At 40.0% G+C, this 17,681-nt stretch overlaps 1 protein-coding gene across 1 annotated transcript; it reads right to left on the bottom strand.

Moving 5' to 3' along the window:
• Window positions 1-5,449: 5,449 nt before the first annotated feature.
• LOC135463139 (uncharacterized) lies at window positions 5,450-13,407 on the bottom strand. The gene is made up of 3 exons (XM_064740456.1): window positions 13,371-13,407; window positions 7,445-7,500; window positions 5,450-6,297 (listed from the first exon to the last, which is right to left on the bottom strand). Exons 2-3 carry the CDS (start codon window positions 7,498-7,500, stop codon window positions 5,649-5,651), a joined length of 705 nt encoding a protein of 234 aa, XP_064596526.1. The 5' UTR covers window positions 13,371-13,407; the 3' UTR covers window positions 5,450-5,648.
• Window positions 13,408-17,681: the final 4,274 nt, after the last annotated feature.

Below are 17,681 nucleotides of genomic sequence, written 5' to 3'. Positions count from 1 at the left end.
AGATCATTTAGATCAAATGAAATATACATATCGCTTTCCATAAGAGTGGTCTAAATAAGCAAGTAATGCATGTCTAACACATTCATTTGAATGTAAATATGTTGTTTATATCCAAACACATGCATTTCATCTGAATTATGATAATATTTATAAATCCTCATTTATAGCATTGTTACACAGACTATATGTACCAAAAGTTGATCCCAAATACCCACAATAAAAATAATTTTCAGGCATCAAAAAATGTTGATGACCACATTTACGACTAACTTTCCGTACTCTTTCATCTGAATTTTTTGTAATGTTTTCTCCACCTTTATGTCTACCGTTGTTTTCGGGGGTTTGTTAAGAAGAGTTTACAGCTAACGGTCAAAATAACATGCATCTAAAGAACTAATTTAAATAAAGTGTATACCTTTATTTATCTATTTATTTGAATGGTGTAGTACGCCGTACTCAAGAATATTTCACTTATACGGAGGCGGCCAGCATTATGGTGGGAGGAAACCGGACAGAGCCCGGAGGAAACCCACGTCCATCCGCAGGTTGCTGAAAGACGTTCACACGTACGCTCAGAGAGGAAGCCAGCATGAGGAAAGTGTATTAAAGAGATCGTAAGAGGGAAGGAAGGTCATCAACTTGCCGATCGTCCTGTGTGTTCCCCGGTGTATGACCAGTGTTCTCCCATTATATTGCTGGCTGCCGTTGCGAAAGGGAAATTTCTTGAGTGCGGCGTTAAACTCAAATAAATAAATAAATCAAAGAGATGATGTCATTGATTGCGGATTGACCGATGGGTTTCCACGCACAAGTTTGCTGACAACGAAACTCACCTGAAGACATCTGACAAAGATAAAACAACTCTTAAAAATTATTCATTATATAGTACTCATTCAAATGAGGAAGAGCGATCTTTATCAATAACAATATTATTCACAGCCCTGTTGCTCTGGATACAGAGCTTCAGGCTGTGGCCGTCCGTGTTTCGTTGTCTGAAACAATCACATTATGTTCAGTGTATATTCCTCCTAACATTTTGACTGCACAGTTGAATATTGTAAATGCAATTGCGGTGGAGATCACATGGCCTCCTCTATAGGAGTGTCCACTTTTTCTCAAGGAAAAACAGATAATAAATGTAAAAATTAAAAACAATATATCGTATGAGGAGGTCCGCAAATTAGTCTCGCCTTCTAATACTTCATTTGCCAATACGGTCAAGCGAGTAGCATCTGTGACTACTCAAACTTCCTTAACTTGGCTCGTTGGAAACGACAAGCCTACTCCTATTTCTGTGGAACCTTTTGTTCAGCCTACGCTAACTTCTTGCTGAACCCATACCACATAAAGTCAACAGATAAAACCAGTAAATAATACAGAAACTGAAAATCTTCAACCTAATCACTCAAAAAACAACAATAACGCAAAAACTCAGTCTGAGAGTAAACCTCAAAATTTTAAAAAATGAGATAAACCTAGCGGTCCCACAGAAAATTTTATTGAAATAACACAGCTAATTCAATCATAAAGTCCTATTACCCTTTGTCTTCAGGAAACTCACCAGAAGACTTCTGACAAAGATACAATAACGCTTAAAAATTACTTATTATACAATACTTATTCAAATGAAAAAGAGCGAGCTGCAGGCGTCTTCTAAAATAATATTATTTACAGCCCTGTTGCTCTGGATACAGAGTTTCAGGCTGTGGTCGTTCGTGTTTCATTGTCTGAAACAATCACATTATGTTCAGTGTATATTCCTCCTAACATATCTTTGTCAGCTTTACAGTTACATAATTGAAAAGAACAGTTACCTAAACTGTTTATAATACTGGGAGATTTTAATTCCCATGATAGACTTGTTTGGTTTCTTGAAACCAGCAAGCTTTTATCTAACTTTCAATGTGGTTTTCGTCAAGGTCGATCTACTTTAAATCACCTTGTTTGATTTGAAACTTTTATTCGTGATGGTTTTGTTAATAATGAACATGTGGTGCCCATATTTTTTGACCATGAAAAGGCCTATGACACCACATGGAAATATGGTATTTTAATAGACCTCACGGGTCTTAAAGGGCGATTACCTGTATTTATATCACAATTTTTATCTGATCGTTAGTTTAAGGTACGGGTTGGGTCCACTCTTTCTGACTTGTATGAGCAGGAAATGGGTGTACCCGAGGGCAGCATTCTATCACCAACTCTGTTCAGCATAAAAATAAATAGCCTAGCAAAAACATTAACATCGGGCACACAGGGTTCTTTATACGTGGATGATTTCCTTATATGCTACCGAGCTAAGAATATGAATAATATCGAACGTCAGTTGCAGCTTTGTCCTAACAAAATCGAGAAATGGGCAACTGAAAACGGTTTTAGATTTCCAACATCTAAAACCGTCGGTATGCATTTTTGTAACAAACGGAAACTTCATCTTGATCCCGAGCTTAATTTTTGTGGTGAACAGATTAAAAATGTTGGAGAAACTAAATTTTTAGGTATAATATTTGATAGTAAACTATCTTTTATACCTCATATAAAAAAGCTTAAAGCTAAATGTACAAAGGCTCTCGATATAATCAAGGCGGTGTCTAGCACCGACTGGGGTGCTGACCGATCAGTTTTACTTAATTTATATCGTTCTCTGGTGAGGTCTAAATTGGACTATGGATCCATCATTTACGGTTCGCTAGGAAGTCGCATATTAAAATGTTGGATCCTGTCTATCATCAAGGTTTGAGGCTCAGCCTTGGTGCTTTTAGAACCTCACCAGTAGAAAGTTTATACGTGAAGGCTAATGAACCTTCTTTATATAACCGACGTATTAAACTTAGCCTTCAATATGCCACAAAGATTAAAGCTCATCCAACAAACCCGGCCTACGACTGTGTTTTCAATCCATTATATGTAGACAAATATATTAAATGTCCTAACAAGATCCCTTCGTTCGGTCTTCGCATACGGGACCATATTGTGGGAGCTAACATCAAGCTGGAGGATATAGCCTCGGTGTCTTTTCCGGAATCTCCTCCATGGCTTTTTCCACAAACTAAACTAATATTTGATCTACGTAAATATAATAAATCAAACACAAATCCTCTTATAATTCAGCAAAGTTTTGCTGAAATCAAGGCTGATTATATGGATTATAAATTTATATATACTGACGGGTCAAAGGATGGGGACAGGGTTGAGGCTGCTGATGTCTTAGAGCAGCGGGTCACTTCCCTTCGTCTGCCACCTTCAGCTTCTATCTTTTCTGCAGAGGCCAGCGCTATACTCCTGGCCTTATCATATGATCCTCTGGGCATGCCCAAAGAGCAGTGATATGTAGCGACTCGCTGTCTTGTCTTTTGGCGATTCAGAATAATAAATTTAAAAATCCATTGATACGTGAGATAATAGCCAAACATCAAAAACTAACTAAAAGAGGTAAAGATATTATATTCTGTTGGATACCAAGTCACACTGGGATCCATGGAAACACAGTCATGGACAGGGAAGCGAAAGCTGCCCTATATAAATCTGTATCTCGGGTTAAAATCCCTTATACTGACGTGAAGTCTAATATTTTTAAATACATGTATATTCGTCGCCTTTGGCAGGGTGAATGGCACTTGCAGATCCATAATAAACTGCATGCCATTCATCCTGCCATTGGCTACAATGCCTATACTTGTCTAATGTCTCGCAGAGATCAAGTAGTTTTAACGAGGTGTCGTGTTGGGCATTCTCATCTGACACACAATTTCATCTTAGATGGGAGCAGTGCTCCCGAGTGTGTTGGATGTGATGCTGAATACGGCATCAAACATATTTTGGTTCACTGTGTAGACTTTGCCCATGTTCGGCAAAGGTTATACACGGTCAGCTGGCGATGCTGTCATAAATTATTTGAAGGCCATAGGCCTATACCATAAAATATAAATTTTAATTGTCATAAATATCCAGAGATAAACAGTTATATATATATATAGATTTATACATGTACTATAACCCTGGTTTTCGATTTTTAACTCTTATTTTTCTTTTATACGATTTTAATCATGTCTGTACTTTTTGTTTTACTTTTGATGTTCATATTATCATATCGAAAACCTTAACTGTCTCGCGTTTTCACCTTGTTCTCGCCACTATATGGCTGAAATATTGCCGATGTGGCGTTAAGCCATAGTCATTCATTCAGTCATTCTTAGTATATTGCTTTTTATTTATGTAACTTCTATGGAAAGGGGAGGTAACGTATGGTTTAGTGTGATAATAGCGTTAATTGCGTGGGCGCAAATCAAAGTTTCAGAATTTTAGCCGAATTGAATACCTAGAAAGTTAGTTGGGCACAATTCCTTTTCCTTATTGTCGTATACATTGCCAACTTCATCCACAACCGATGGAATCCAGTTATACACGAGCGTTGGTCGACGGGCTCACGGGTGTGAAAAATGTGGCGCTATATACGGGTTTCTTGAAGAACTTGGCTAAGCAATGAAGAATGTTTTCCCACGCTGACCAAGCCGGATTCACCTATGTAGCAGAACTATTTTACCGAGAGGTTGCTGTGCAACCACAGTATAATGAGTGAGTGAGTGCTTGGGGTTTAACGCCGTACTCAACAATTTTTCAGTCATATGATGACGAAGGAATCATTAGGGTGCATGAACGTGTAATGTGCTTCCTTGTTGCACCGTGCATGTACGTGTAATGTGCTTCCTTGTTGCACCGCTCTTTTATTTAGTGCTGCTTCACTGAGACGACTTACCGAAGGCAAGCAAGCCGCCCCGCCCGAGCCATTATACTGATACGGGTCAACCACTCATTGCACTATCCCCTTCTTGCTGAACGCCAAGCGAGGAAGTTACAACTTCCTCTTTTAAAGTCTTAGGTGTGACTCGATCAAGGATTAATCCTGGATCTACCGGTTCCGAGGCGGACGCTCTACCAACTGTGCTATCCGGGCCGGTCGCAGTATAATGTCCCAAGAGCCTCCCACCAATACGATCATTGCGAGTCGGCTAATTCTGGCTTCCTCTTCAGTCGTCCGTGGGAAGGTCTGAAAGCAGCCTGCGGATGGTCGTGGGTTTCCCCCAGCCTTCGTTCAGTTTCGTCCAACCATAATGCTGACCGCGGTCGTGTAAGTGGAATATTCTTGAGTACAGCGTAAACCAACAATGAAATATATAAATAAGTAATAAGGAATAAAGCTTGAAAGAAAATCATTTTTAAAACCGACCACTTCAAAAGACGACGATTGGCTAAAAAAGGTTTAAACATTATTTCCAGAGCATGAAAAATGATTTTAAAGCGTTTAAAATCATTTCCAAAGCTTTTAACATGACAATTTTCTGTATGCTCAAAATATTTTCGGATCTTTAAAATGTACAAAACAGTGAAGTACGTAAACCCTGATATTTTTATGGTGGTATAAAAAGTTAAACTCATGTCGGTATTTATTGTTTGTTCAGTGTGTTTTATTTGGATTATTGCAACTCGTTCCGTTCATCAGAAACGCCATATACAAATAAGCGACCTGTAAAAGGGAACCGCCATGTTTACCTAGCTAAACACATCTGGTGATAATAAATTCAGCTAGGTTCGGTCAGGACGTCTTAAAATCTATCTGAACTGTGCCCACTCCTTGATTGTGAGAGACCTTATTTTCCCTCTCCTCCCTGTCTTCCTCTCTGGCCACGACGTCCTCCTGGTCCCCTCCTGCCAGGTCTTCCACGACGTCCTCCTGGTCCCCTCCTACCGGGTGCTCCTCGGTTTCCTCCCTGTCCTCTCCTGCCGTGTCCTCCCCTGCCTCCGCCATGTTGTCTGCGCCCTCCCCTACCGCCACCGTTAACGTTTGGTTGAATTTTAAAGACGTAGATGTTTCCCAACTGAGCTCCAAGTTCAGCCGCCCTGTAATTTGGCGGAGCGTGGAAAACTCGTGGGGTTGGTTGAGACGCAAAATCAGTGGCACCCCCTGTCGGGTCGCTCGCCTGTCCGCAGAGAGCGTCACGTGACACGCGGATGGCCGTCTGGTACTCATCAGTGTTGCCACTTTTAGCGCTAGTCCACTGATTGACGTGCCAAATCTTTGTCAGTTTGGCATAGGCTCTTTTCGTCTTTCTTGGCGTGTTTCTCTGCCAGTTAACTACTTCTAACGTGGTATTGGGAAAGTGAGGATTGGCCACTCTGTTGATGACGGTGAAAGCTATCCCTGTTTTTTCTTCATCAGTCAGGTCTTTGCCATAAGTGAACACCACTTGGCCAACAGCTTCAATCTCCGCCTCTGTCGCCGTACAGTCAGAAACGACACTGAAACGAGAAGCAATTCATTATCTGAAGTAATCATTTAACTTATCATAAAATGAAGCAATTAAGGTTTTTCTATGCATTAATCACATTGAATAATGTATAATGTATAGAAAGGCCTTCGGCTCGGACGATGTAAACCTACAGCCAAAAATCGCACGAAAGTAGGAAACCATGTATTTGAGCATATATTTGATTCAGGGTTTTACGTCGTGCTTAAAATATAGCAGGTCCGCAATGGTGGTCATTTCTTTAGTTGGAAAAAAGTGGCAAGAGTTTTGGGTCTCTCCTCCCCCTCCACCTCCGCCTCCCCATTATGTCCATGTGTCTTTATGTCGAAAATCTATTTCTTTGCGATCGAAGTGCCGTTATTAGGCTACAATTTTTAGCACCTCAGCCTGGCACAATTCGGAGAAAAACAAGATAGGCCTGCACAGATGACAAGTGGTTTTGGTTGAATTTTTTATCCAGTGACCTAAACTCTTTTTTAAGGAATTTAAAATATTAAATATTCTAATTTAATTTTAGTGCATACCTTTCATATGGAGATGAATGGGTATAGTATTTTGATTGTTTGACTTTCGAAACATTGTAAAATTTCTAGGATGAGTGGATACCCTGTTTACAGACACACCCAATTTGCATCTTCTTAGATTAAAAAAAAAAAGTTTGCCGGAAGATCATCCAATCCTCCCAGGGTCAATCCTGGGTCGAGTCACACCTAAGACCTTAAAAAAAGGAAGTTTTATCTTCCTCGTTTGTAGTTCAGCATGAAGTGGATAGTGCAACGACTGGTTTACCCGTATCAGTATAATGGCTCTGGCGGGCGGATTACTTGCCTTCGGTAAGGCGTCTCAATGAAGGAACAATAGATGAAAGAGAGGTGGAAATCCGTCCTGTGTCAAGAAGTCACATTATACGCACTCTAAGGACTCCTTCGTCGTCATCATATGACTGAAAAATTGTTAACCACAACGTTAAAACCCCATGCACTCACTCACTCATTCACTCACTTACTCACTCACTCACTCAGTCACTCTCCCAGGCTGGTTTAAAATCACTTGGAACAGCTTCTGGAAGCAATCGACTTCGTGAGGGGGAAAGATATGTTCTGGAAGAAGGAGAGGATAAATCGAGAGAGATGACTTACACGTCGCTGGACACGGTGACCACCAGACACAGAAGGACGACAACCAGAGGCCTCATCTACAACAGAATATACTAAACGTCTTCAAAACAATGACACAGTGGTAAATAGACAGGTAATTTACATTTCTGAGTACATGTCTCTTTTGAACTTCCCTGCCGGAAGGAAGCACAAGAAAGAAGGCTGGATAATGTTAGGTCACCTCGTTGGGAGAAAGTCTGTTTTTTCTTTTTTACTTGTGGTGGTGCTACAGTGGATGATTCCTTTCAGTCAAACCTATTAATGTGTAGTTCATTCAATTCTTTAAAGTATTTTTTATTATTTTTATTATTTTTATTATTTGATTGGTGTTTTACGCCGTACTTAAGAATATTTCACTTATACGACGGCGGCCAGCATTGTGGTGGGTGGAAACCGGGCACAGTCCGGGTTAAACCCACGACCATCCGCAGGTTGCTGGCAGATCTTCCCACTTATGGCCAGAGAGGAAGCCAGCATAAGCTGGACTTGAACTCACAGCGACCGCATTGGTGAGAGGCTCCTGGGTCATTACGCTGCGCTAGCACAGAGATCAAGACCAGAGAAACGACGATAGCGTGATAACTGGCAAATGGTCACACGTAACTATTGAAATATGGCTTTTTGTCAATTTACTCCATTTAGAGGTTTATTCTAACTGTTCGTGTGAATGTCTAAATAGTACATGTAGTAAATTACGCAAAAAAATATGCAGTGATTTTAACGATAAAGTTCACAACAAACGTCCCATGAACGAGTCACAGAGGCAGGTTTCGATCTCTTGGAGTTGAAGTTGCGATTAGGAGTTTTGACACACTCACCAATCCGAAAAAAGAAGAGTAGTGGAGGAGGCTGGGAGAACAGGATTACACACCGGCCGTTAGTATGTCACGAAACAGTTTACACTCAAAAAATTAACCGAAACTGTGTTGTATAAATGATGCCAGAATATGTATATTATGTCAGTTCTACATAATATTCTGTTAATCTATTGGATCTTTATGTTGAATTAAGATAAAATGTGTGTTATATTTAACAGAGTAATCTGCTACAATACCAGAATACATTCTAGCATCACACACACAGATTGTTAAAGTAACAAATTAAGTTTTTGAGTGTAGGGCCAGCTCGTCAATTTTCGCCGAACTTATGAGTGTGCAGATTATGTGGTTTTGAACAGTCTACTTATAAAACCAGGTTGAATTGCCAAAGTTTCACCTGATAAAAAAATGTAAACTCAAAAAAATTGTCAAGGGTTTATTTTTATACTGTATATAATAAATATGCAAACCTACATTACGGTCTGCAACTGAAGTAGATTCAACATGGCGGCTACTATGACGGCTTAAATCCGGTAAGGGATTATTATAGGGAAGACAAGATGATGATGATGACGACGATGATTTGACGATGATTTTAGCAAATAAGAAGGCAAGTATTACAGAATTCCTGCTAACGAGGTCGATCGATGAAGGTGTTAAACTATTTATCTATCAATAAATCAGGAGTATTATTGATGGCGCCCTTCTATACAAAGAATGTAGAGTTGTGATATCACCACTGGTCTGTTGTGAAAGCGTCAAGCCGCGTGTTACCAAATCCTCACCCACAGCTGTTGTTTTGATCCCTAATCTGATCAATTATGTCGATGATTTTGTGTAACACCCTTTGCTCTGAAAATAACGACAATGACAAAGACTTCATTCGATTTTCATAGTCACTCTATATGCAAACTTGGTCATTGATATTGTTATGTATGACTATTTAACGTTTTCATGTACTGTTAGTCTGCGGACCTTTGTGTTGTATGTTATAAGCATAACAGGCCCTGTTATATATGTACAGCGCGGACCTGGCCGAAAGCACCTTGTTCAATGCTCTGTTTATTTAACTGGCTGTACATTGGCTGTTAATTCTTTGTCTAAAAATAGTTGAGTCCACCTGGAGCGTATATAAGCCGTGTTTTCTGTGCAGAGAGGAGGTATTTTTGCTGCATCCACTGGGAGCCAGGAGAGTGTGAGACGCTCTCGTATCGAGTCCATTATTTTGATATGAGCTGGTGATGCCAGTTTCATTTGGGAGGACAGTTTTTTTTATGCCGGCACCGTTTGTGTACCACAGTAGTACTGATGTCTGGTTTATGTGAATTTCTGCGGAAGTCACGTTTATTGGTGTTCGGATCTTGATTATGATTATACAGTGTGAACTGTGTAATTTGTTTAACACGCTGACCTCACCTGACCGACAAGGTCGTCAAGGACTCTAAACTGAAGTTTTCAGTTCTGCCAAGGACGTTCGTTCTGCCACAAGGTGACATTACTCTACGTCTCTGAACGGCTCGTTTGTGAGTTTCTGCGGGAGCTGACTGTTCTAAAAGTGGATTATACCTCCATGTCTGTGTTTACCCTGTGTTGTGCTCTGCGGGTGTGACGTCATTCAAAGGCTTGACTGTTCCAGTTCTGTGTAACCTGTGTACTGTGTTCGTGTTCGCTATCCTAGCGAAGTACCTGTCTAGGACAATTTGTGACTTGTGTGAATTGTGTGTTTATCCCATGGTCTTTACGTTGGATTTCCTGGAATACATTCCTTGGGATGCAAAGGTGAACTGGAAACTTGTAAAGACCGGTAATACTGATGTGTATGTTGTTGTTGTTGTTGAACTGTCTGTAAAACTGTACGTCTCATTTTATATATAAAGCATTGTTTACATTGTAATATTGAGTCACTGAGTCTGTTTTCTGTTGCCGTTTTCAATACCGTAACAATATGTTAATATGTGGGCTTCTCTAAGCCCTATCCTTTGGCTATGCGAAGCAATTTTGCCAGTAATCAGAACTCCTGAAATTGATCTTATTCGCATCGGCTGGTAAATGTGTGTAAGTGCAAGCTGTGAACTGGTGCACAGTACGTATACATATGTGGTTAAAGCTATTGTCTTTCTGTCGTTAGTTCACCCAGATTCAGAAATTGTCAAGAGTGCGTACGAAGGTTTGCCAGCAAGCTGCCGATGGTCGTGAGTTTTCGCCCGGCCTCTGTTCCGTTTCTTCTAACCATAATGCTGGCCGCCGTCGTATAAGTGAAATATTTTGAGTAGGGCGTAAAACACTAATGAAATAAAAAAATAAATTGTCAAGACTTCCCAGCTTCAGTTGTTCTAATGGTGTAAGGTGGGTTTGTTATTTGTTACTATTTAGTCATTTACACGAACAATTAGATTAAAACCCGAATTGAGGTCCACAAAAAGACATGTGCATGTAAATATGCTTGGGGTTTCACATCGTACTTTACAATTTTTCAGTCATTTGAATAAAAAGTCATGTGTTTGTATATTAATGCGCAGTGGATGTCAGGTGTATGGGGCACAGCAGAACAGGCGTGGACTGGATTCGAAACCCCAACCTCATGCGTCAGTTAATATAAAATACTACAGCAGTGCGAGTAAAACCAGAGCATCGACGATAGCGTGATCGTTGGCAAAAGGTCAAATACGGACTTCTATACTTATCGCCTGCTAGGTCATATGAGGCGAAATGCCAATTACTTTCTGTTTGTAATAAACAACATGGCATTTATCTTCTGTCTATCCTAATGAGGCCACAACGAATGTGCTTTGCAGCTGATTACAAGAAAATCCACTCCATGCACAGTGCCGTACCTGTCCTAAGTTTGGTTTTTATATCACGTATATAACTAATATTCAGGTGCCCCGTGTTGTCATGTTATTTGCCAGGGTATGACTCAATTTCACGCATTCGCCCTGACCCAGTTGTAACGAGGGGTGTCATTCAAGTAAACGATTATGCCCATTGTAAAAGTTAGTTATACGACCATACCACTGACAACAAGCATTTGTAAACCTGAAGATCTACCTGGTTCTTTCCAGTTCAAGCCGGACTGCTGATTTTTAATGAGCAATGTTCATGGCACGCCACTGAGGCAGTAAAACGCTATTGAAACCCTAGGTATACACGACATTCCACTTAGGCTCCCTTAGAGCAAGTGTCATATACGCATGTATCTGTATAAATATTTATGATAAATACCGATACAAATTATATATGGCGATACGTGTTGTATTTGATTTGCGTTTTATGCCATTACTAAGTGGGGTGTTACGTAATATGTAGTGGCGGGTGGTTTTCATGGTTCCAAGACGAAAACGAACACTGTGTCCGTGCCTGTGAAACGACTGTATAGCCGTATTTGATTTCCTTAATAGCGAGAATCGCCGTGTCTGCCTGTATGTTGGTGTGTATGGTGCAACGTAAATGTACGTCAGTTTGGTCCTTAAACTACTGACGGGGACAGTGCAACGACCGGTTGACGCGTATGAGTATAATGGCTCAGGCGGGACAGATTACTTGCCTTAGGTGAGGCGTCTCAGTGAAGCAGCACCAGTTAAAAGATCGGTGGAAATCCGTCCTGCAACAAGGAGGCACATTACATGTACTCTAAGCATTCCTGCGTCGTCATATGACTGAACAGTTGTTAAGTACGACGTTAAACCCCAAGCACTCACTCACTCACTCGTTGAACTACTGTACATGGTGTAAACAATATCCAAAGTTCGAGGAATCATTTTTCGAACTCTCAGTGAAATTCGACTTCTGATAAAATCAAAATAAGGGGTAAACACTTTGAGGCAAAGTACTGAAGTTATAATAGTTCTTAACACGCGTCTTCCGCCCAATTAAAATATTGAGATAGGTAGCTCAATCAAACAATAAACAAACCGAACAGGTGATTCCTTGGGGCAGGCCTACATTACGGTCTGCCATTCTGAAACCCAGACCCCCATTACCTATATTTTTTGCCCTAAAGTTTATCTAGAGTATGTATATCCTCTGTTACAACCTAGTTCGATCTCCAGCAAAGCACTTTATCCTTAAATATGGACTGTTACATTTCAGAATACAGTGAGCTAGCTGACACGCTTATATCGTCTGTGCGTTCGTTACCTGCCTTACTACTTGCATTCACCGGAACACCGTTGTTTCAGAAGTATAGTCAAGCGTACTGTACGGCTTAAAACAGCAGCCCAATTAACACTGTATGTATGTACAGTACTTTGATGGTGCATTCACCGGAACACCGTCGTTTCAGAAGTATAGTCAGGCGTACTGTACGGCTTAAAACAGCAGCCCAATTAATACTGTATATATGTGCAGTACTTCGATGGTGTCATTCTTGGTTCTTTTCGAACTCTATACTGTAATTTGTCATATTAACATATTTACTTCACTGCTACTAAAACGCCATCTTCATGCAGCTTATCCGATATAGCAGCTTTATCCTGCCTTTTCACTAAATACAGTGTAGTCATTTCGTGAAAGAAAGTGTTTATTTCTCGCTCGTCTTAGTGGGTGGACGTTAAAATGATCATGCTGATATATTTATTTATTTATTTTATTAGTGTTTTACGCCGGAATATTTCAATTAGACGACCGCGTCTAGCATAATGGAGGAAGAACACGTAGTAGAGCCTGGGGGAACTCATGATCACGTTTATAAAGTAAATTCTATTAGTATTCGATTAGAACAATAATTTTGGTAGGAGTGTGCTTGTGATTTTGTGGTAGCATTCATATCAGTCTGCAGTATAGGGTTCACATCTGTCAGCAGTACAGGGTTCACATCTGTCTGCAGTACAGGGTTCACATCTGTCTGCAGTACAGGGTTCACATCTGCCTGCAGTACGGGGTTTACATCTGCCTGCAGTACGGGGTTCACATTTGCCTGCAGTACAGGGCCCACGTTTACAAAGATGTACACGTACGACAATCGTACATCTACGATAAAGGTAGGGTAATTGTCACGTGTAAAACATCGTACGGCAAATGTACGACAAAAATGTCATACACCGCTTTGGGAAACTGGGCCCTGGTGTGAGTTAAATTTACCGTGTACTTACCTTGATCAATGATGTTCGTCGGACACTGATGTACAGAGCCTCTTGATTCAAAGGAAAAGTAACTGTATAAGTAGCTCTCCTGCGAACGCCGCTTCCTTCTAAGCCCTGTTTAACCCTCCTTTAAGCCTGTATCCGGTATCTAAAGGAACTTAGTTCTACTTAACAAACAACAACCCCGTCCCCCGGAGTGAATAGAGTATACCAATTGTTAAAGGGGTCGCTTCGATCAGGCACTTCGCGCAGGTATGACTTGTGAAAATCGGACACGTCAATTAATATACACGGCCCTACATTTAACTCCTGCTAAGCGACGCGTCAAACCTTTGACAAAGGCTTCGTGCGTGCAACAGTTTGATTCGTGAACTCTAGCTGTCAGATAAGACGGGCGATGAGTACTACACAGTCAATCTAATCCCTTCGGCAAACATCGTCGGTAATCTTCGACCACCTACGGAAACCGGTTTGTTCCAGCGGAAGCGGCGGACTGTAACACCTGAACAGTATTCTGGTTTCATGTTTTTTTTGTTTCTTTGGTTTTTTTTTTCAATGGAGATTTTACAGTCTCACCAGTCTAAAGCGTTTTTTTCTTGTTGCCTCTAGTGCAGGAGAAGTAACTCCCAGGGGTCAGCCAAGGAAAATTTTCGGCTGAAAACAATAAGTTGTTTGAGACAAGCACTAAGCTTTCCAGTATGACCAGTCGAATACATCCAGTCAGTATATAACTGAAATTTGATTTTATTTACCGGCTGTTAAGAGAGATAACTATTTTCTTCTGTTGCAGCCAGATTAAATTTGCGTGTTTCAGTCCACTGCTACATGTACGTTCAAATTTCACACATAGATGTAAAACATGTATACAGATATACAGAAAGGTTAAATGGAACAACACGAGTGAACTTGCCCTCTTGAAACTAAAGTGTTACATTTACAACACGGTGATCATCACGTGGAGTGACTGAACTTGCATGAGCTGCTTGTGTCAGACTAGTTTTATTAAGTATTACTGTTTCAATACTCTTCAAATGGGGTTCGTGTTTCCCCTAGGGCACTGCCCGTTTTCCTCCCACCGTAGTCCTGACCGCCGTCGTATAGGTGAAATATTCTTGAGTACAGCGTAAAACACCAATCAAAATTAAAAGTGTTAAATTCATCAGGTAACTATTGTGTGTGCAATCACTCCTTGTCATCTTTACAGAGTCAAATGTAACAATTTAGATTTAAGAGTATAACTTTTCATGCAAAACTGGAGGAAAAAGAACAAGAATTAAGTATTCAAACTTGCTGCCTGACTAAACGTTTGTCGTGAGTTTTTAAGCTGAGGTTGATGTCACTTGGTTCCCTGATGTTGATTTATTGAAGAATCTGCTTTTCAAGATGAATATCTGAGAAGGGGTCATCCAGTAACAAACGCATCAACCTTGTCTTTACAACTGCCCATATATAGGTTTTAACCTCAATATAAAAAAAAAAAAACAGCAGCAGGTAGTATTGGCTTTGTTATAAGCAAAAACATATTGTTGAGAACACAAATCAAAAAATCTAAAAAAAAGAAAGATTTATTTTCATTTGAAAGGTTGTTTTATCGCCAAACACGTAATCTGGTGTGTCCAAGCAGGGACAGGAAGTTTGTTTGCTTTAAAACATGAAAATATATGTACATTAGAAGAGTTTATAAAATGTGGTCATTTTAAATAACTATAAAAGCTGTGGTGCATCCAAGCAGGGACAGGAAGTTTGTTTGCTTTTAAACGTAAAAATATATGTACATTAGAAGAGTTTATAAAATGTGGTTATTTTAAATGCTTCACATCAAATGCACACGTGTTATTGTAAAAACCCTGCCAAGTCAGATGTTTAAAGGGATACAGAATCGACGTTGATTGGCTGACAGTAGGGATAGGGTTTGCTGAGCTTAACCCGGCAGTCTTGGTCATGCTTGGATAAATGTGTCATTCCTGAAATTCAAACCCTGGACTTGCCTATCAGAACCGATTCCGCATCTCCTTAAATGGATCGAGCCTAAAATACATACCAGCGTCCTACAGCTGGTCACCGAACTCACAACGGGGTATCAATGTCACCCTCAAGCCCAGGCATCTCCGGTCCAAGCTTGACTGATTAGTGGTAACATTTTTTCAAAAGATCAAGCGACACAACACACAGCTTTGCTCAAAGCCGAAAACCAGTGAAGCTAACCACCGGTTTTATCAAGTGAAATATGGTTTGGGTATGGCGTTAGAACTCAGATCATTTAGATCAAATGAAATATACATATCACTTTTCATAAGAGTGGTCTAAATAAGCAAGTAATGCATGCCTAACACATTCATTTGAATGTAAATGTGTTGTTTGTTAAGAAGAGTTTACAGATAACGGTCAAAATAACATGCATCTAAAGAACTAATTTACATAAAGTGTATACCTTTATTTATCTATTTATTTGAATGGTGTATTACGCCGTACTCAAGAATATTTCACTTATACGGAGGCGGCCAGCATTATGGTGGGAGGAAACCGGACAGAGCCCGGAGGAAACCCACGTCCATCCGCAGGTTGCTGAAAGACGTTCACTCGTACGCTCGGAGAGGAAGCCAGCATGAGGAAAGTGTATTAAAGAGATCGTAAGAGGGAAGGGAGGTCATCAACTTGCCGATCGTCCTGTGTGTTCCCCGGTATATGACCAGTGTTCTCCCATTATAATGCTGGCTACCGTTGCGAAAGGGAAATTTCTTGAGTGCGGCGTAAAACTTAAATAAATAAATAAATCAAAGAGATGATGTCATTGATTGCGGATTGACCGATGGGTTTTCACGCACAAGTTTGCTGACAACGAAACTCACCTGAAGACATCTGAGAAAGATAAAATAACTCTTAAAAATTATTCATTATATAGTACTCATTCAAATGAAGAAGAGCGAGCTGCAGGCGGCTCCTCGATCTTTATCAATAACAATATTATTCACAGCCCTGTTGCTCTGGATACAGAGCTTCAGGCTGTGGCCGTCCGTGTTTCGTTGTCTGAAACAATCACATTATGTTCAGTGTATATTCCTCCTAACATTTTGACTGCACAGTTGAATATTGCAAATGCAATTGCTGTGGAGATCACATGGCCTCCTCTAGAGGAGTGTCCACTTTTTCTCAAAAAAAAAAAAACAGATAATAAATGTAAAAACTAAAAACAATATATCGTATGAGGAGGTCCGAAAATTAGTCTCGCCTTCTAATACTTCATTTGCTAATACGGTCAAGCGAGTAGCATCTGTGACTACTCAAACTTCCTTAACTTGGCTCGTTGGAAACGACAAGCCTACTCCTATTTCTGTGGAACCTTTTGTTCAGCCTACGCTAACTTCTTGCTGAACCCAAACCACATAAAGTCAACAGATAAAACCAGTAAATAATACAGAAACTGAAAATCTTCAACCTAATCACTCAAAAAACAATAATAACGCAAAAACTCAGTCTGAGAGTAAACCTCAAAATTTTAAAAAATGAGATAAACCTAGCGGTCCCACAGAAAATTTTATTGAAATAACACACCTAATTCAATCATAAAATCCTATTACCCTTTGTCTTCAGGAAACTCACCAGAAGACTTCTGACAAAGATACAATAACGCTTAAAAATTACTTATTATACAGTACTTATTCAAATGAAAAAGAGCGAGCTGCAGGCGTCTTCTAAAATAATATTATTTACAGCCCTGTTGCTCTGGATACAGAGTTTCAGGCTGTGGCCGTTCGTGTTTCATTGTATGAAACAATCACATTATGTTCAGTGTATCTTCCTCTTAACATATCTTTGTCAGCTTTACAGTTACATAATTGAAAAGAACAGTTACCTAAACCGTTTATAATACTGGGAGATTTTAATTCCCATATCCCCCTATGGGGCAGTAATAACATAAATAATAAGGGCAATATAGTTGAAGACTTCTTATCGAAGGAGGAACTGTGTTATTTCAATGATGGTTCTAATACCTATTTACATCTGGGTAATGGCATTTATTCTGCTATCGATCTCACTATCACAGATCCATCACTTCTCCCGGATTTTTCTTGGAAGGTGCATGACGATCTTTGTGGTAGTGACCATTTCCCTGTAATCCCAGAGCATATCACTTCTAATTCTTTAGAACGTGTAGCTAGGTGGAAATTCGCTAAAGCAGATTGGATCGCATTTGAGATGTTTTGTGAGGCTGATATCACCTCAGAGGCTCTCAATGCAGCAGATGATCATATATTAAAATTTAATGAGCTTGTTTTACAAGCGGCTGACAGAACTATCCCTAAGACCTCGACCCATCCA

This window comes from Liolophura sinensis, chromosome 2 (genome assembly GCF_032854445.1).
Source record: "Liolophura sinensis isolate JHLJ2023 chromosome 2, CUHK_Ljap_v2, whole genome shotgun sequence".
Lineage (NCBI taxonomy): Eukaryota > Metazoa > Mollusca > Polyplacophora > Chitonida > Chitonidae > Liolophura > Liolophura sinensis.
The sequence above is the reverse complement of the archived record's forward strand: the minus strand, read 5'-3'. Positions and strand labels throughout refer to the sequence as shown.